The sequence below is a fragment of the Plasmodium coatneyi genome, chromosome 9 (genome assembly GCF_001680005.1).
Source record: "Plasmodium coatneyi strain Hackeri chromosome 9, complete sequence".
In the NCBI taxonomy this organism is placed as follows: domain Eukaryota; phylum Apicomplexa; class Aconoidasida; order Haemosporida; family Plasmodiidae; genus Plasmodium; species Plasmodium coatneyi.
Genome location: NC_033564.1, coordinates 893,190 through 912,693, shown reverse-complemented (window position 1 = coordinate 912,693; position 19,504 = coordinate 893,190). Strand labels below are relative to the sequence as shown.

General features: G+C 42.0%; 5 protein-coding genes across 5 annotated transcripts; 4 read left to right on the top strand and 1 right to left on the bottom strand.

The window, feature by feature from the left end:
* Positions 1 to 768: 768 nt before the first annotated feature.
* PCOAH_00025310 (Uncharacterized protein) lies at positions 769 to 2,346 on the top strand (the record flags this gene model as incomplete). Its single annotated transcript, XM_020059336.1, has 1 exon — positions 769 to 2,346. One exon carries the CDS (start codon positions 769 to 771, stop codon positions 2,344 to 2,346), a length of 1,578 nt encoding a protein of 525 aa, XP_019914997.1.
* A 166-nt stretch (positions 2,347 to 2,512) lies between these two features.
* On the bottom strand, positions 2,513 to 4,347 carry PCOAH_00025300 (WD domain G-beta repeat domain containing protein; the record flags this gene model as incomplete). Its single annotated transcript, XM_020059335.1, has 2 exons — positions 2,513 to 3,987; positions 4,159 to 4,347. The coding sequence occupies 2 exons, from the start codon at positions 4,340 to 4,342 to the stop codon at positions 2,513 to 2,515; spliced, it is 1,659 nt and encodes a 552-aa protein (XP_019914865.1).
* Positions 4,348 to 7,711: 3,364 nt separating this feature from the next.
* PCOAH_00025290 (Protein kinase) lies at positions 7,712 to 12,153 on the top strand (the record flags this gene model as incomplete). Its single annotated transcript, XM_020059334.1, has 3 exons — positions 7,712 to 8,912; positions 9,037 to 11,774; positions 11,821 to 12,153. The coding sequence occupies 3 exons, from the start codon at positions 7,712 to 7,714 to the stop codon at positions 12,151 to 12,153; spliced, it is 4,272 nt and encodes a 1,423-aa protein (XP_019914946.1).
* A 495-nt stretch (positions 12,154 to 12,648) lies between these two features.
* PCOAH_00025280 (Uncharacterized protein) lies at positions 12,649 to 13,573 on the top strand (the record flags this gene model as incomplete). Its single annotated transcript, XM_020059333.1, has 2 exons — positions 12,649 to 12,976; positions 13,160 to 13,573. The coding sequence occupies 2 exons, from the start codon at positions 12,776 to 12,778 to the stop codon at positions 13,421 to 13,423; spliced, it is 465 nt and encodes a 154-aa protein (XP_019915078.1).
* A 1,215-nt stretch (positions 13,574 to 14,788) lies between these two features.
* On the top strand, positions 14,789 to 19,344 carry PCOAH_00025270 (Uncharacterized protein; the record flags this gene model as incomplete). Its single annotated transcript, XM_020059332.1, has 3 exons — positions 14,789 to 14,792; positions 14,975 to 15,203; positions 15,363 to 19,344. 3 exons carry the CDS (start codon positions 14,789 to 14,791, stop codon positions 19,342 to 19,344), a joined length of 4,215 nt encoding a protein of 1,404 aa, XP_019914793.1.
* Positions 19,345 to 19,504: the final 160 nt, after the last annotated feature.

The following is a 19,504-nucleotide window of genomic DNA, read 5'->3' as shown; positions in this document are numbered from 1 at the left end:
CGAACATTTTATAATTGATTATAAGGAAAGGTACAACGAGTGTATTTATTTTTTTCTTTACACCCCACTTCAACGTCAGTTCCTCCAACTTTCTATTAAGATATGTTGTTGATATATTTAATGGTTACATAAGTTGTAACTGTTGCTTTGGTCACAGCTTGGAAGGGGCCAAGCGTGATGCGGAAGGGTCGGTCAGCGTTGTTTATAAGAGGCGCTCTCCCCAGTGTATGTTTTATTCCTCACAAGTGGATGTTCGGAGAGTACCTACACAAGGTGGGGAGGATTCTATCACGTGCCAAGGGATAAACGTGAATAATTCCGTTCTCCAGTCACCACTGCTGAAGGGTGATGCATAATGCCGGAATTTTCAGGGCATCGTAAAAATCCCGCTCGTGGGAACTGTGACGGGACGTTGCACAGTGGGTTATCCCCATCGATTGCACCGCGAAAAAAGGTGCATCCTCCGTTTCATCGTTTCGCAGTTGCGCCACGTTGCTCCTTTTGCCAAAATGGAAAAAAAAAAAAAAAAAAAAAAAAAAATTCTGTGCTAGCCCCTCCGTCAATCACAGAAAGGAAACACATTTTATCGCCCCACAGGTGTACAATCCCCTTTTTGTGACAAAAACGGTTAAGAAAAGCACCAATTTTAGGATGGAGTGTCTCCCCTGTGTTGATGGGATTTCCCTGTTTTGCCCCATCGCCCGAAAAAACAACTGGTTAACCAGTCAAAAATCAGTGAGCTAATCGGCTACAACTTGACGGCTAAACATGGCCAACTCCTCGTTCCTCTTTAAAGCATTCGTAGTCGGGTCCCCGGTCTGCATACTCCTATTTAATGAAATAAGAAGAGTGAAGCACCTAAGAGACGACGAGAAGTTAAACAAAAGCTTGTTTATAAAAAATTTCCACAAAAGTAACATTACTAGGAGGGGACAAAATGGAGATGATCATAGGAGGGAACCCAAGTTTGACCAAGCCCATACCCCGGAGGAGGAAGAAGAAGTGCTGAACTACTTTTACGGAAAAGCATGGGGATACACCACCGATTACGAAATTGACTTGAGCTTAAATACAGGTGATCTAATTTTTATAAAACACGACTTGGAAAATGTAAGTTTAATTAAAAAGGCTCTTCTAAAAATGAACAGATATGTGCAACAGAGAAGCAGCAGCAATAACAGTGTGGAAAATTATGATGAGGTGGGGATCATTTTAAAAAAACATAACATCAGTTATGTGTACATTCAAAATGTCCTAAATGGAAAAGACAAATTAATGCGCTATTCTCACTTTCTGCAAAAATATAAACCTTCCGTTTTATCTCTCAGAAGATTTGTAACGGATGATGAACACATAAAAACGGAGTTACATAAAAATATTTTACAAAATATACAGCGACAGGAAGAAACGAAAATAAGTAGCTCCTCCATTTTGTTTAATCTTTTGCGTAATTTGTTCAAGCAAAGGATACTCATACGTCACAATGTTAATAACTCTCCACAGAAAAAAGATTGCCTTTGTAATGATAGCCATTCCATGTGTAAGCAAATAAGCTACAATATAGACATGAACAATTTAATTAATATGCTCATCTTCCGATCGTTTAATTTGTTCTTTTATTTTGTTTCATACATAAATGAACAAGCTTTGAAAAGTAATCCACTTTCCCGTGAATATGTTCTTTTGCAAAATGTCTCCTCGGATATACCCAACAGGGGGAAAGGGCACTCCTGCATAATTGACAAAAAGAATGGCCTACAAGGTTATGAGTTCCCATTGGATAATTCCCTCACGCGATTTGAATTTATCGAGGGGGACTGTCAAAAGGTGAGGCCCGGTGAAATTCCCAACGGGAATAAGGTAGGCAGCTTTTACCACCCCCCCCCACGCGAAGTCGCCAAAGAGATGGAGAATTTCCTCGCGCTGCTTCTCGAAAACGAATACACACTGATGGACTCCACAGAATATATGAACAAAGTGCTGCAGAAGGGAAGAAACCACCAAACGGAGAATGCTCAAAAGGAAGGACAGCTAAACCATTTTGCAGATAAAATGAAAAAGCAAATCGAAAAGATCACTCCAATGTTTAAAAGATTCTCTGTAACAAATTCTCATGTTTACGAAATTTACAGAAATACGAATTTACTGCCTTCGATAAAAAATTATGATCCTCCCCCTTCTCTCTTTTTATGTTTAAACAATTTTTATAAACCCATCAACGGGAAGAATATACAGCGTGATACGTTCAGCGTGCCCAAGCTGACCAACCTGTTTCACGTAAGGCAGGAGGAGACCGAGAAGTTGCAGAGATATTTCTACCAGTTCAATAGGGTCCCCAAGTCGTAGCGGTGTCTCTCCGTCTCACCTGCAAAGAGTGAGCACCCCCTCCTCCTTTCTTTTTTTTAAAAGTACGACTGTGTGTTTGCTTTCCCGCACAGCAATGTGTATCAATTCACAGTGCTGCGTAGACCTTCACATGGTAATCACGCCCTGCACAGCTTTGCTCCCCACACTAAACGTACGAATTGGGGATGGACAGCAAGCAAGGCAACCCGTCGTCTCCCCCCGTCACGATGCTGCAAATTTCGAATTCATTTGCACACGCCTTTTTTTCGTCGTATACAAAAATGCATTCTATGCAGTTAATGCCGCCCTTCCTGCAGGCGCCAAAGGCCCACAAGATGTCCTTGCTCGGGTTGGCGCCCTCTGATGTCAACGCGACTTGCCCATTGTCCCTTCCATCTAGGGCACTTAACCCGTGAGGCCCCTCCGTAACAGCAGCCAAATTTTTTTTTTGTCCCAAAGTTAAGTGACTCTCTGAACCGTCAGCAAAATTTAGGAGGAATAAATTTCCAAAAGCTGAGCCAACCAAGAGGAGGTGGTTCCCAATGTACCTCGCACAAAGAATAGGTTCCTTAACGGCAATTTTCTTCAAATAATTGTTCATATTTGAAGAGCAAATGCTTTGGATCTCGAATTGGTAGCAGTACCCATCAGCGGAACAGGTAATGATATACGTCCTATTGTTAACATTATACGTTACGATAGAATTAATGCTAGCTGTGTGCAACTTTTTGCAGCTAATGTATTTGTGAAAAATTCGAAAGTCTCTAATTTTTATTATTCCATCGTTTTGTCCTCCTGTTATTATTAAAGGGATTTTATCATTATTTACGTTTAAGTGGTCATTATTTTTTTCGACTACATTAACCGCTTTTGTGACTTGAGTGGCATCTTTCTTGGTGGATTGCTTCATACGGCTGTTCTGCTTCAAATGATCTTCACCCGTTAAAATGGCTGTTTCCAATTCTGCGCCATTTCCCTTTTTTTTACCATCCTGAGGTTTGTTCACAAAATTAGAGTCACCATTTCTGTACAGATAAAAATAACTCAAAGCGCCTACATTTCCAGTGTGTGTATTTTTCGCCTGGAGAATTTCCTGACAACTTCCCACATCGAAGACGCACACACTTCCGCTTTTATCTGCGGATATTATTTTATCCTTTAACCATAAAAATTTCGTTATGGGATGTGTGTGGCTTCCTTCATAAATGGCTAGCTGTTGAAACTTCTTGATATCGAAAAGTTTTAACGTTTTATCGTAACTGCTCGTTATACATTTTTCGTTTTTTTTATCAAACTTCATGTCACTAATGGTGGAGTGGTGTGCATACATTTCTTTGCATGTCGTTACATTGGTAGAAGCTTTAAAATTAACTTTGCGGACTTTTTTTTCCTGTTCAACATATTCTGAATTGTTCATAATTTTATTCACTTTTGGAGGTTTGCATGAGTAGCTCGTATTCCACAGACATATCTTTCCATCGAGACCCCCCGAAAGTACTTCATTTCTTTTGGTAAAGAACACCTCATTCACCCAATCGTAATGTCCGCACTTTTTATGGTATAGTTCTTTCGTGGTGGACAGGTTTTTCAGGTTGTGTATGCGGATGGAGTGGTCTGCACTGCCCGTGGCCATGTGGGTGCCTGCGGAGAAAGGTGGACGTGTGGGCCGATTACGTTCATTAGAGGTGGACAAGCGAGGGCTGCATCATTCGCGGCGCTATTCCCGAGAATTAGCGAATCATATGTCAGCAGTGAGGCGTTACACGGATACACCGTTACGCCGTTACACCGCTGCACCGATGCGCTTCCTACCACTCTCGTCCAACGAAAGAGACAATATCGACCGGTCATGCGCGTACTCATAGAAGAAGGAGAAACCTGGCCCATCGTTCAACCTTTTGTTTCTTAAAGAGGCCCAGTTTAAATCTACGTTATCGAAGCACGTGTTGAATGTCTTCGTGTCCCCGGCATGTTGTCCACTTTTGTCATTCTTCATCGAGTGAAGGGAGGCATGTGTGAAAGTGGCCACAGGGGATATTACGTCTACAGGGAATTGTTTTCTCTTTGAAGGGGGGATACTTATAAGGGGATTTTTTTCTTTATTCTTAGGAATGGAAAAAAGAAGGTACGTACATGCGATTACACGCGCGTCAACCGATATATGTGAACGGACGTCGGCGTGAATATGTACAACGCTGGAGGAGCGCGATGAGGGTGGGTGTTTCCTCAGGGCGAATTACACCAGGCACACACTTCCCCGATTTACGCATTTCGCAGGGGGCGGACAAAGCTCGTCCAAAGGGCCCTGCAGTTGCGGAGCTCGCCCGATAATTCACAAACCCGTTAATTTGTTAATTATTTGACCACTCAGTGGATAGACCACTTGGCATTAAGCTGTCTAATTGGTTAATTGATGTCCATATAAGTGATAGACGGCTAGCTACTTAATTTAAAACTTTTAACCTTTTTAATTTAAAAACTTTTTAACCCTTTTAATTTAAAAACATTTAGCCTTTAAAAATTTTTAATATCCTTTATTACGCCTTAGCAAAATGTGCATTTTCACCTTAACAGTTACAGCTATTTTCGCAACGCAAAAAAAAAAAAAAAAAAAAAAAAAAAAAAACCTGGCATAACGCAACATAGCAGACACTTCGGAAAATAAAAAGTTGGAAAACATTACACACAAGGGGAAATGCTCTTTTGGGGGAGCCCCTTTGCATTCTCTTAACAAATTAGAAGGGACAACTGTCCAGAAATGGCTCCAACGCTATTTCTTATAAAATGGGAAATACCCTATTTGGAGTTGTTAAACGGAGGATTATGACAAAATTTAAGTGACGCGCTTTACACACGTGTGTGTGTGCTTAAATTTGAGGATTGAAGAATAAAAAAAAATACATTTTAAAAATTCATTTTTTAAAGAATTTTACATGTGTTTATTAGTGGTCGTATGTCATCACTGTGTGTGTGTGTGTTTTTTTTTTTTTTTCCCCTATTTCCCTCAGCACATTCTTCGTAGCAGGAATGTCACAGTTCGATTATCCCGCGGGGGAATTTTTGCGCATTTTTTGCTACGCACTTCAGCCCCTTGTTGGTTCCCTTTTTCCACTTTCTCTGCACACCCCTTTCGGCCAAGACCATCACTGTTGCCAAGCTGAACGGAAAACGCATGAATAAAATTGTTTATCTGAAATGGTTGGTTATACGATGAACCATTTAAAAGGCCAAGATATGTGGCATACATATTTTTTCCAAAATGTGCACACAAAAAAAAAAAAAAAAAATCGAAATAAAATAAAAATAATGATACAAAGTAGTACTACTGAAGGGGCATACGGCTTTTTCAGCGTGCTGTGTGAAAAGTGGGTGCATGCACTACGCGAAACGCTCATGGGGAAGTTTACGCGTGGATGAATACACACTTAGGGACCTTTACGCGGGGCTGCTTACACACAGATCAGAAGGTCGACTTGTTAACCCTTCCGCTGGGGATAACTAAGGGAAGCTCCTCCTGCGACTAACCCAACTTTGCAATATTTCGCAATGCCGAGCTAAATCCGTTCAAGGGGGCGAGATTGCACTGTTCCCCGGTTACTCACTTGTGTGCGTGTGTTTTTTTCCCCTTGTACATTCCCACTTTTGGCTATAGCGCCATCGGGATTTATTTGTTTTTCCTCTTCTAAAGATCAACGCATGGGGAGAATTCTTATTCACGAAGAAACATGAGATGATCTTGGCGCTTTTCCGTTTTGGTACTTTTCCCCTCTCCACCCTACTGCGAATGACACAGGTGCGCTTAGTCGGGTGCATAAACTGCACATGGTTCACTTGTGAACAAGAACAAGCGCGCTTAGGCAGGTGCACAAAAGGCATATGGTGTGTTTCACTTGTGCACCCCGTTCAATCGCTCCAACCCACTCCTTGCCCAGTTTTTCAAATGGACAAGAAACATTCTCGCGCCATGGGACAAGTCCAATGTTCAATTGTCACACGGGGGTTGTACTTTTTCTTGTCCTTACCATTTAAATCTTGCAAAAAAAAAAAAAAAAAAAAAAAAAAAAAAAAATTTAGAGCAATACTTGGAATAAGGCTAAATTAAAAGCGCATATTTTTTGCAAAAAAAAAAAGAAAAAAGCAAAAAAGAAAGAAGTAAAAATCAAACGAATAAATAATTTTTTTTTTTTTTTAAATACACCAATTTACACTTGCATGTTACATATTTTCTGCGAAAAAACGAAATGACAAAATTGCACAAATCCGATAAGTAGCTTAGTTGGCACGCGCGTGAGAATGCAACCCGTTTTAGTGCATGTGTGCTAGACAACGAAAGGGGTGTGCGCAGAACGGGGGAACAAGTAGCGAAAATTGACAGAATATGCGAGAAGAGGGGAGTCCCAAGGGAAACAGAAAAGGGGGCAGAACGAGCACAAATTGTGTAGCCAAAAGGGCAAAATACGTGGCAAGTTTTGTCGCCACGGAAAAAAAAACAAATGCACCCTTTTGTAAGAATCCCAAACGCCATTCCAATTTGTGGTTCCGGTGCTCCGAGAAATAAGAAGCCAAACGGGCGAGCGATTAATTAGTCATGCGGTCAAGTCACTCGAAGACTGCGACTTGATCGAGCGGGCGATGTGCAGATACTTTTTTCCACTTTCTGGGGCAACCCGAAATTCTGATGACTCAAAAAAAGGAGATCTCCCTCACTCTTGCCAGCGCAAATGAGGGGTGCACCATCACTTTTTCGCCTATAAGTTTTTGCGAGAAACGTCCTTAATTGTTGACGCGCTCTCCGCCCCTATATACACATATACAGCAATACATGCACGTATGCATGTGCGTATGCACAAGTGGACATGATCTTGAGTCACTTCCTTTCTCAGTTTCGCCCCCTTTGCCGAAAAGTGCACATGTAGATATAAGCATATACGCATTTTTTTTTTTCTTTTCTTTTCTTCCTTTTCCCCCGTTCAGTTCTGTTTCCACCAATTTAGTCCTTGCGTTACATGAGGACCTAACTTGTGGTTTTTACATCATCATTACGGTAGCTTGTTCACCTTTTCTCCCGACCAGTTTCTCACCTGAGCTCGTGTGCTCGGTGAAGCAACCGCGTCAACATTGCACTAAGTCTAAGCAGGCAAACATTGTATACTATACGAACGGTAGCAGTTTTTATTTTATCACTTTATTATTTTTTCACTGCATTATTTATTTATTTTTTCCCCCTGGCATTGTGCAACCCTCTACTTGATCCCTTTCCTCCCCACAACCACGTAATCACACACACACACATACAACGATAAATACAACGACACACACAACGACATACACGCACAACGATAAGCACACAAAGAAAACTCCTAAAATGAACAAAAATTTTTTGCCCATAAAAGAAACGAACATTGAAAAAGGCGCCATCGATATATTTAAGCAAAAAATCGAAAGAAAAAAACAAAACTACCTAAGGTTCAATTTTACAAAAAGTTACGAAAATAGGAAGAGTGAAGAGAAACGCAACGATGAAGAGAACGACAGTGCAATCTTCCCGAACGATAGTGCAGTCTGCCCGAACGACGACGAAGTCTGCGAAAAGAACAAAAAGGTGATACTCATACAGACATGCGACACACACGATAAGTACATTCTCAATTTGCACGATGAGGAAAGTCAGAGCTGCGAAAAAGACACCCATGCGGAAGAAGAAAAAGAAAAAGAGGAAGAAAAAAATTATAACTCCCTTGATAAAAAAGCGCAACAAAAAAATGAACAAAAAAATGAACAAAAAAATGCACACAAAAAAGAGGACAACATTTACATCCCATTAAAAATTTTGTCCAACAAATATGACTACAGCGATATCGTCCAGGCGACGAACAATTTTGCAGAGGAAAATAAAATTGCCAAAGGAGGAAATGGCGTTGTTTACAAAGGAATGCTAAAAAGTTGCATAAGTGTAGCCATAAAAGTGTTGAATAAAAATGAAAACAACGGTTTCGAAAATGAAATAATTATTATGAGCAGATACAGACATAAAAATATTTTATCCCTCCTTGGGTATGCTGTAAATACAAATTATTTTTACCTAATATATGAATATGTTCATTTGGGAGATTTACGAACCCTTCTATTTAACCATTACTATTTTTATAGTGTGAGAGATAGAGAAAATGCGGAGGGACATGTGGCTTGGAATGGGAAACAGGGTAACGCAGAATTTTCTCCAATGAAAAAAATATCCCCGTATGGAAATAATCACCTATTAATGAACAAACAGGGTGACCTTATTAGAAATGGGATGAATAATTTGAGATTTTCTCTCCTTGCGCATGATCATCTGGAGAGTACCCAGCACATGCCTTTCTTCCTGTCCTTCAGTGTTAGACTGAACATTCTCATTCAGATAATAAACGTGCTGTGCTATCTGCACACCTCCTCGCCAATCGTTTATCACAGGGATTTGAAGTCGGCCAACATTTTGGTGGACGAGAAGTTCAACGCCAAGCTGGGCGACTTTGGCCTTTCCTTCGTCTACAAGAATAACAACAATGTGTTTAACCTCACGGGAGGTAAGTTCCCCAGTTTGGTGGCGTAAAGGGGGGCAGAAATTGCTACATGGGTGCATCGTTACATGTCTACACGTTTACACCGCTTCATAGATACATCGTTTTATGTGTACCCCTCCCCCCGCAGGCACCCCCGGGTACGCCGACCCGTACTACATATCCACGCACGAAATAAACGAGCAGACAGAAATATACTCCTTCGGGGCGCTGATCCTGGAAATGTTGGTATCCAAATCACCGGCGGTCCACGTAGGGAAGAACTACAACTGCATTTACAACACAAATGATAAGTGCCCCATTCTCTGCCACAGGAAGAAAAGCGAAAATGAAGACAACGTGTTTGACTACCTAGTCAATCACATAAATATGAACGACTACAAGTCAATCTATGCCATTCTAGACCACAGTGTCCACTTCCCTGATTTCCTTGTTGAAAAATTAACAAAACTCTCCTTCCTATGCTTAAACCCAAACATAAAAAATAGGCCGTCTTCCAAGTTGGTTAACCTAATCTTACTGGAAATAAAAAAGGAGAGCGATTTCTACATAAAACAACAGAACGAATTGGTGCAGAAAAAAATAAGTTGCGCTGGTATCAGGTTGGACGATTATCACAAAGGGGGAGACTGCATCAAAGTTGGGATGCAAAGTGATGGGAGTGAAAAGAAGCAGAAGGGCAACGAACCAAACCGTGACAGCTATGCGATTAGGCAGGAAAAAATAAACTACGACATAAATTACGACATAAAGGACGACATAAAATATGACAACGTCAAAGAAATGTTTTTCAAATTTATGTGCGCTGTGTTTGGGGGTGGCAAAGTCGACCAGCTAGACCAAGGGGGGGACATCCTTACGAACGAAAAACATGTAGACAAGAAATTACGCGTTGATTTGAGCATAGAATTTTATACCAACCTTTTTAAGGGCTTCATTGATGCATGTGCAGGGAGGAGTCGAAATATACATGTGACTAATGACCAGGAGAGAAAGGAAGAGGAACACATCCACAGCTTATCATTCAAGTGCAACACCGTTGGTAACTTAACTCAAATGAAAAACTTCTTTCTAGATAAACTACACAAAGATATATTTTTTAAAAATAATGTCTTCAATTCTTTTTCACTTAATCTAATGAACTGCCACTTTGCGAAGTTCATTCGTGACTACTTGCAAAATTATCGCAGCGCACTAGGATTGGAGAGCCCATCCATGGGGAACGTTGCGGTTGGGAAGGGGTCCCCCATTGGGGGAGATACCAAGGACCCACAGGGAACCACTACCAACCAGTTCCAACTGGGAATTTGCGCCAATCAGAACCGCTTCGGACGCACCGCCCCCCCGTGTAATGCAAACGAGTCTAGCCAGCAGAACAGAGTGTTGAACTGCAGACTGAGGAGGATAGGGGCCGACAAGGACGTGCAGAGCCCCTTCAACATTAAGGGACAAGTCCAGGTGACTCCTCTGAGGGGTAAACCCACCGAGGGGGATGGCAAAATTTGCAGAATAAGGAATAAAAACGCGAATGAAGACAGCACATTTTTGAAGCAAGGGGGGGAACCCCCCGGGCAGACGCAAAATAGAAAGCATGACTTCCGTCCCCCTGCTTGCATAGACCTAATGAAGAATGATTATCTCGGAGGAGACCCCTTCCAACGAAATAGTCACGATCCAGGGGGAGACCCCACGCAAAGAAACAAGCCCTCCATCGCTATGCACAGAAATAATGGAAAAAGCAAACATAGCCATGTGGACAATATAAATGCAGTTAGTCATAGTACCTATCAGAACCAGGGACCTCCAGACAACGTGCACCAAAATCAACAAAACGTCACAGATTATGAAAAGGGAAATAACTGTCGTGACGCTAATAACCCTTTGATAGGGAGAAATTCTCAGGGGCTATGCAAAAACGGCACCTTTGGACAAGCGCAGCAAAGTGCACAGAATGGCATAGCCAATTGCGAGGATGTGTTGAGCTTATACAGTTCACCCGTCTTGCAAAATGAGAAGAACATGCAACAGAACATGAGTGCGAATAAGTGGCCTTTAAAAAGGAACTGCAGAGAAAACCCTTCCAAGATCGACTTCACCATTGCTCAGAAGGAACAGGGGATGAATGACAAGAAGAAAGTGATGCGCATGAACGTCACTTTGGAGGAGGGGAAAGCGGTTGGGAACTTTGGCACCCGTAGAGGGGGACCCAGACGGGGGTGTACATTGGTAAGTGGTGTGACTATCGGAAGGGGATACCACAGAGGAAGTAACCGAGATAGTCTACGCGACGACGGAGGCACGCTCCAGAGGAGGGGACCACGAGAGAACAACGTCGTTCACATTTCTAACTTTGCAAATTATCTAAACTTCGACCGAAACAGAAGTGGAGTAGACTCCAAAGCATTCGAGTGGTTCCACAAAAATGTGTTCGAACTGGTAATCGAAGAAAACAAAGTAATCTCAGAGGTAACTTTCCTAGACATTCTATACGAATTTAACATTTTTTCATTCAAGAAAAATAATATTCTTTCAAATTATGCGTCATTGTATGGGTTCCCCCTGGGGTGGGACACAACTGAGTCCTCATCCCCAGGTAAATACTCGCTCAGTGGGAAGTGGTCAAACAATGGAAACGTAGAAAATAATTTCATTACGGATAATTTAACAAACGAATTTTTCTTCGAAATAGCTGTTCACCACGATCTTGTGAAGAAGACGCACACAGTTTTTCTCCTAAAATCGAACCGATCCAAACATCAAATATGTGACGACAGCGAAATTGTTTTTAAAAAAACGTGGGTGTCAGATTATGTTGGAAGAAAAAACGACTTTGTTGAAAAAATTTTAAAAAAAATCCATTTCGAACATGTTATATGAATGCATAAGTCGCAAACATTGCTTCTTTTTGCTGCAGGTGCAAATGAAAAAGTTAAGAAGACCCACCTTTTGTAGCGATGTCAGTGGAATGGGGAAGAGGGAAGGCTTCTCCTACTACTTGTTCGAATACAACCTTCGAGTCGCTTGCAACAGTGATAACTGCATTTTTTCCAACAACTACATTTTGTATAAAAATAACGTCTACTCCTATACCCTCCCGTGTAACACCCTCTCCCTGCTAGTCTTTTCGGAGAACCAAATAATGAAGGGAGAGGGTTCTCCGGGCAAGCACTCGCCCGTCACCAGGCAGGTTGTGCACTTCCCCCTCTACCCCTTCTTCGTTAATATTAACTTTTACAGTGAGCGCTAGGGTGGGGGGATTACCAAGGGAGAACATACATACTAAAACGCGCTACGAGCAACTGCCAACGATTGGCACCTCTGCCAGTTGCATGCATTACAAAAGTGTATACCAAACTTGTGCCACCAGCGATACCACAGAATAGAAAAAAAAAAGAAGCAAAATGTTGTGTTGTGTAGCTAGCCGAGGGGGAAGAAGGATGAGAAAGAAATGCCAACAGAAAATGACGGCATTCTCGCACACATATCCACAGATCGCCGTGCCAACTTTTGGGCTTTTGCGTTACTGTCATTAGTCAGGCATATGTTGCACGGTGGACCACGCCGAGTCATCACTACGAATCTCGGTGAATTATTTTATTTTATTTAATTTTTTTTTTTTTTTTTGTTAATTATTTTATCCTTATTAATATTCTTTAAGTATTTTTTTTTTCCCTCCACTTTTTAAAATAGCTTTTTTTTTTTTTTTTTTTTTTTTTTTTTTTTTTTTTTTTTTTTTTTTTTTGTTAAAAAAAGAAGTTTGAGAATTGCAACTCCATTTGATCGTGTAAAAAAAGAAGCTCGAAAAGGGTATACCAATAATTGTGTGGACACCCTAGGGGTTAGTCGTCTTCCGACAGTGCCTATATAACATGTTTACATTTCCCTGCTTCCGAGATAAAAAGTGGATGAAAGAAAATGGCAATAATATGAAGTACCCGGATGCGTTTCTCAATGTGAATTTCCGCCCACAGTTTTTACGAAATTACGAGCACACAGTCAACTTCGAGGAAAGGGCGAATGAGGTCATTCGCCAGATTAAGTCCGCGCTATTTCGGCAGGCCATTTATAAGGTGAAACGGAGCGCGAAAAAGGAAAAATGGGGAAATAAAAGAGACAAGTGAATACCCACTTTGCGTTGCCTTCTTTACCACGTGGGCCTATGCGGCCATATTTTCTCCCGTTTCGTTGTACCCTCAGACAGATGCCTACCACACTCATCGTGTCTCCCCCCCCTTTTTTTCCCTTGTGGACAGATACAAAACGTCGAAGTGGTGGCCATGCATGAGTGCAAGGAGGACAGGGTCCTGGAAAGCATAACGAAAATTGAGGGTTACGAAAAGCTCAAGTTGCAAAGCAGCAAAGTTCTGAGCGACGAACTGTGGACCATAAAAAGATGCGACAGAAAAATGTCCTACTGGGTGCGCTACTATGAACAAGACCAAAATGGCTACTCTCTGTCAATAATGCCAACCCAGGTGAAAAACATTTTTGGCTTTCTTAAGTACTATTATTTTTAGGCCAGCCGCCAACTGAGGGGTGCCACTTACAGAGAGGTACCTCACCTGGGTTGTCCCACTTGGACAAAAGTGGAAGGGGCCCTTTGGGTTACGTAATTTGCGAATGCTTGATATCTTCGCTCGGTCATCTTCCCCCCATTTGTGTTTTTTTTTTTTCCTTTTTTCGAGTCCATTTTGGCTTTGCGGTTGGTACATGCTGTGCCACATACGCATAAACGTATAAACGCATAAACTTCTTGTCCCCCCGCTTAAGGGAGAAGAAAAAGTGCCTCCCAATTTGCATCAGAGGTAGGTGCGTACATACGTGCATCCGTAAATGCGTCCATACATGTATGTAAGAAAAAAAAGAGAAAAACTAAAACAAATGAATAAAAAAAAAAAAACCACGCATCCCTGTGTGTAAAATTTCATGTAACAAAAGGCGAATAAATAATACAAATGCTGGAAAAGAGAGGCGAAAAAAAAAAAAATATATATACCCAAATGTACCCACCAAATGGGGGAGCGGGCACAGAGCACCCAATCCATTTTGTAAATTGTTGGAACATCCTTCAGCGTTAAAAAAGAAGAAAGAAAAAAAAAAAAAAAGTGAACAAAATGTAAGAAATAGGCACTTTCGCACAAGTGAACATAAATGAATGCAAAAGTGCGAGAGGCGGAACGAATTTTCTGTTGCCTTCTGTTTTTGTTTTTCCCTGTGCCTTTTCCTTTGACTATGCCTTTCCGCTTTTTGCGGACAAATGTGAGATGGTTCACAGCAGGGAAAGCACCGCTTGTGGTTTGCTCATTCCCGAGGACGCCACTCTTAGGGGATTTATAGATCATTGCAGGGGGCATTTTACCCACGCGACCTCCAGGGGTGGTGGGGGCATTCACCTATGCGGGTACGCATATGTATGCTTGTACATATAAAACATAAGCTTATTCATATTCTCACGCTTTTACATAGAGGCATACAGCCACGCTGCACTCGGCTGACACTGCGCTACGTCAACACGTGCCAGGCTTTACTCGCACATGGTGACATATGTTGCTTTGCCGTCCCAGCGTGGAGATCATCAACCAACCACTGGCATTACTTCTGCCCCAATTTGATTTGTCGAAAATAGGAAAAAAAAAAAACTCTTTCAAGAGATACCATTTTTTTTTTTTTTTCTTGCAACCTTCTATTTATGAGAGGAAAAGCATCGCCGCATTGAACGGCTTGCACAGAATTGGTCACTAGTTTATGTAGCATATCTATCCTTTGGGCACCACCTCGAAAGGAGCCCAGGAGGAGATATCCCCCCGTTTGACGCACTGAATGACGTACATAGAAAAGGCGTTCATGTAGAACATCTTAGGGCATAAGGACTCTTGGAAAAAATGAGTAATAAAAAAAAAAAATTTGAGAGAAAAAAAAAAGTTCATTGAACTGATCTGTGGCTGGCCCCTTGTATCTCCGCTTGTCCACTCTCTTTTTCGAAAGGGGTTCTCCACGCAGAAGCATACATACCTGCTTGCGTAAATACATACCTGCGTGCATTTTCTAATTGGCCCCCCCTGAAATAGGTTCGTTCTGGAGCTTCATCAAATCGAAGAAAAATGACGACAACGAGTCCAAGCCGACCGTGGCCCACCTGGGGGAGGAGAACAAATTTTACTTCAACAAGGAACTAAAACGATGGGTGATAAAGGGCGAGGAAGACAAAGTGGAGAATGAGGAGAAGGTGACTGCGCCCCCCAAAATGAGCACTTTGCAAAACGCCAACCAGGGTTACCGCTCCTTGATGCAGCAGAAGTAGGTTCCTCGGAAAGAAGCACTTGTCCCGTTTGCATCGTATCTCTGGACCATTAATATGATGGGGGATTGGGCTCCCCACGCAGATTAACCCAGTGAAGCCATTTTATTCACATTACCCTTTTCATTTTCTTCCCTTTTCCCAACCCGCCTATGCAGCAAAACGAGGAGTGCCCGTACCATCTACGCAGAAATCCCCGGGTTAAAAACAATTAAGAAAAAGAGCATTCATATGCAAGGGGGAATTGTGTCCCCCTATATGATGGATTCAGCGAAGAACGAATTGAGTAGCAACACGACAGATGAAAATCGGTCGGATCCATTTGGCTCGAACATGTTCACACCTGGTGTGAAAGTTCAAGAGAAAAAACACGTAAGTGGGAAGTCCCCTCTGAGCAAAAATGCAAGTGACGCTGAATTGGAAGCTAGCCCTAAATTGAGGGGCAAAGAAGAGGGGGAAGAAGTTATTAAGGGCAATGTGGATGACACGGGTATGGATAATAAGACGACAGAAATTATCCCCAGTGGGGTCAACCAAATGAAAAGGGATAGTAGTGGTGGCCCACTGAAGCAACTAAATGGAAAGGATTCAAAACGGGAAAGTAACATACCTAGTGTAGAAAAAAGTATTTTCACCCCAAAGGTTCACATGGAGAACGAATCCAAGCGTAACCTTTCCAGGGAGAACTTTCGTAACGCAAATAGGAATAACGACAGGGGAGCATCCATACACGACAGTTACGCGGAAAATGGAGTGTCTAGTGAAAGCATCCCCAAGGGGCACGAACTGAAAGGAGGCTTCCACAGTTTTAACCATCCAGGTGGGGTTAATATACCACCCAAGGAGGTGCGAAGTGATAATAGGGCTAGCTCGATTAAGAGGGAGGATCGAAGCAGCAATTTTTATGGTGACATGGGTTTAGGGTTTAATGAAGGGAAGGGAAGTTCCCCGTTGAGTAGGGGGCTTCCACCAGTGCCACCCCCTACGGGAGGTCCCCCTCTAGGAGGTGCTGTGAAGCCCGTTTACTTTGAACGGATGGAACGTGGGGGTACAAAATTCGCGACCATGCCGAATGGCACTTACAACGGGCATACAATGGAAGGCTCCAAAAGGAGAACCCCAACAGTGGGAACAAATGGGAAGGATTCCTGGGCGAAGGGCAACGATGATATTGGGAGAAGTATCCCTGTTAGACCTCCCCCTAATATGTTCCCAACCAAAACGGTGACCGAAGAAGATGTGTTTGCAAATGGGGTGAGCGAACAAAATGAGAAGGCCCTTTCCATGGGTGGCAGTTACCCAGGAGGTTTCTTCCCCCAGAAGGAAAAGGAGCTAATTGAGCATTTTTTAAGTGCACTGAATAAAAGCTTAACCAAGGAGGAGGACGATTTTAAGTGTCAGCTAAAGTTAGAAACGGAGAAACTTCACTCGATTGCAGAAAAAGAAAGCGCTTTGGATGCCCTGTATAGGAAAATGAGCCAGTTGAAAAGTATAGAAGAGGAGAGCGAAGATAAAGAAGCACTAATGGCATCGCACATAGATCAGGCGGAGGACCAATCCAAACTGAACAACATGCTACACTTAATAAACAGTAAAAATAAAAAAATTAAAAAAGAGATGGAAATGTTTATAAATGCTTACAACGAGTTGAAAAAGGTAAAAATGAAAAACGAAGAAATAATTCGGGTGTACAAAAAGAGGGAAGAAAAAAGTCTGCACATGATAAAGGAGATGGAAGAAAAGGAAAGAAGAAGGAGTGCCTCTTTTAAAAAGAAGGAAAAAATGTACCAAGAGGAAATCTTGGACAAAAAAAGGAACCTCCAATTGGAAATTACGAATCGTGAAAAAGAGTTGGAGAAAGTGATGAGGGAGCATGAAGTGTCTCTAAGGATGAAGGAAGAAGAATTGGAAACGCTGAGAGGGAAGGAAGGTGCACTGAAGGAGGAACTGAAGAAGGTTGAATCCGAAGCGGAGAGAAAAGTATCTATGCTGAGGGACGAATTTGAAAAGAGGAGGATCAAAGAGATGGAGGAGCTGAGCAACCAGCAGAGGGAATTGACGAAGGGAGCAATGGTAGATGAGGTGAGGGGAGAGCTGCGAAGCGAACTCACAAATGAAGTAATCATTAATCTGCGAGGGGAACTCACAAATGAAGTGATGAATGACCTACGAGGGGAACTGAGACATGAAGTAATGAATGACCTGCGGGGCGAACTAATAAATGAAGTGATAACTAACCTGCGAACAGAACTGAAGGACCAAGTTATGGAAGAGCTACAAGTCCAAATGAAGGACGAAGTGGCGGGTGACCTGGAAAAGGCTAAGAAACTGGCCGAAGACAACTTCAACAGCAAGCTAGAAAAGTATAAAGAAAAAATGGAGGAAAATAAAAATGACTTCATTAATAAACTTATTATTGAGAAAAACAACGAGGTGGAATCCATACGGTGCCAAGTGGAGAAAATGAAAAATGAGGAAATTTTGCAGTTCAAGGAGGAACAGCAGAAAGCGATGAACGAGAACATGGAGCAGATGAGGAAGAACCTCCTGGAGGAGCACCAGCAGCACGTGGAAGAGCTCAAACAGGAATACGAATCGCAAAAGAGTAGAGAAGTCGAGGCTCTGCGCGGTGAAGTGAGCAGGAGGGAGGAGGAGCTGCAAACCATGGGTCAGGAATTAATGGACGAGCGGGATAAGCTGGCTCAGATGGAGAGTTCACACGAGGAGAAGCTAGCTCAAATGGAAAACGCTCAGGAGGAAAAGTTGGCCGAGCTGCACGGGCAGATCGATCAGCTGAATAGCGAGATGAACCAAATGGCCAAGGAGAAGAGGCATCTAGAACTGAACGTTGCGCTGCTGAAGGAGGAAAAGGAAAACGCCATGAATAGAAGTCAAAACCTGGAAGACAACCTAAAGAATAATGAAGAAATACACAACAAAAGGGTGAACCTCCTCGAGGAGCAGAAAGAAAAATTAGAAAAGGAAATAAAAGAAATCGTAGAAAACAAGAGAAAAGAATCCGAAGAAATTAGAGAAAAATTTGCTGACCTTCTACAAGCAGAAATTAATAGAATTAAAAAAGAGTCCGAAGAGAAGGTCAACACGTATGTGAAGCAATACGAAGAAATGAGCGAAGAATATGAGACGAAGAAAAAAGAATTCAGTGATTTGCTCGAAAAAGCAAACAGCAACAATAAAGACCTGAACAAGAAGTACGAAGAAAATATAATAAAAATAAATGAGTACGAAGGAATGATTAAAATGCTGGAAAATCAAACAGAGCAAATGGTACGAAACAAAATAGAAGAACTAAATGAAGAATTTGAAAAGAAGAAAGAAATCTTCGAAAAGGAAAAAAAAGATTTACTAGAAAATTGTGCACACTTGGAGGAGAGTCACAAGAAAATGAAGCAGCAGCTCGAGCAAGAAATAAATCTAGCCATACAAGAGAAAGAACAGAACATTGCCCGTATTACTAATAGGTATGAATCCAAAGTGCATGAGATGGAGAAACGCTGCGAGCTGCTAATGAGTCAGTGCAGCGAACTCAAAACGAAGAACGACGAAATGATGGAAAACTTCCGCAACGAGAATGATCAGCTAGCCACCCAGAATGACCAACTGAGTGACAACCTGAACGAAGTGAAGAACGAACTTTCCACCCTGCAAGGTAAGTACGAAGAAGTGGCCAGCCAAAACGCCCACCTGAAGAACAGCGAGCAAGAGCAACAGGAACTCAGCCACAGATTCAGCGACCTAAAAAATATAAATAGGGATTTACTCAAAGTTACAGAAAAAGAGAGAGAATTAAACGTAAAAAATGTGAACATAATAAAATCTTTGCAAGCACAAATAAAGGAACAAACGAATTTGTATAAGGAGTACACGGATGAATTGAAGGAGGAAATAGAGAAGCTAAAGCGAGTGACTGAATCGGAGTCCAATTCAAGTCTCTCACAGTTGTTTAACGAAAACAAAAAATTGAAGTTGCAAAATGAGGTCATAACCACGAAAAGCGAGACCATGTCTGCTGCACTCGACAGCCTAACCAAGAGACTCAGCTTCATCGAGGCCAGCATTCGGGACAAGGAATATGGCCAGGAGGTCATCCGGCGTGCGGATGAGTTGCAGTCAGGTTGAGCAGGCAAACCATACGTTAAGGAGGTGCATTACGTATGATCGATGCACCCCCCACACGCTGTTTTTTTTTTTTTTTTTTTTTGTGCTTTTTCTGTTTTTTCGAGCCCCCGGGTGTTACATGTCTCTTCGACCGGCTCACCCCGTCCTTCAAATTCGACGT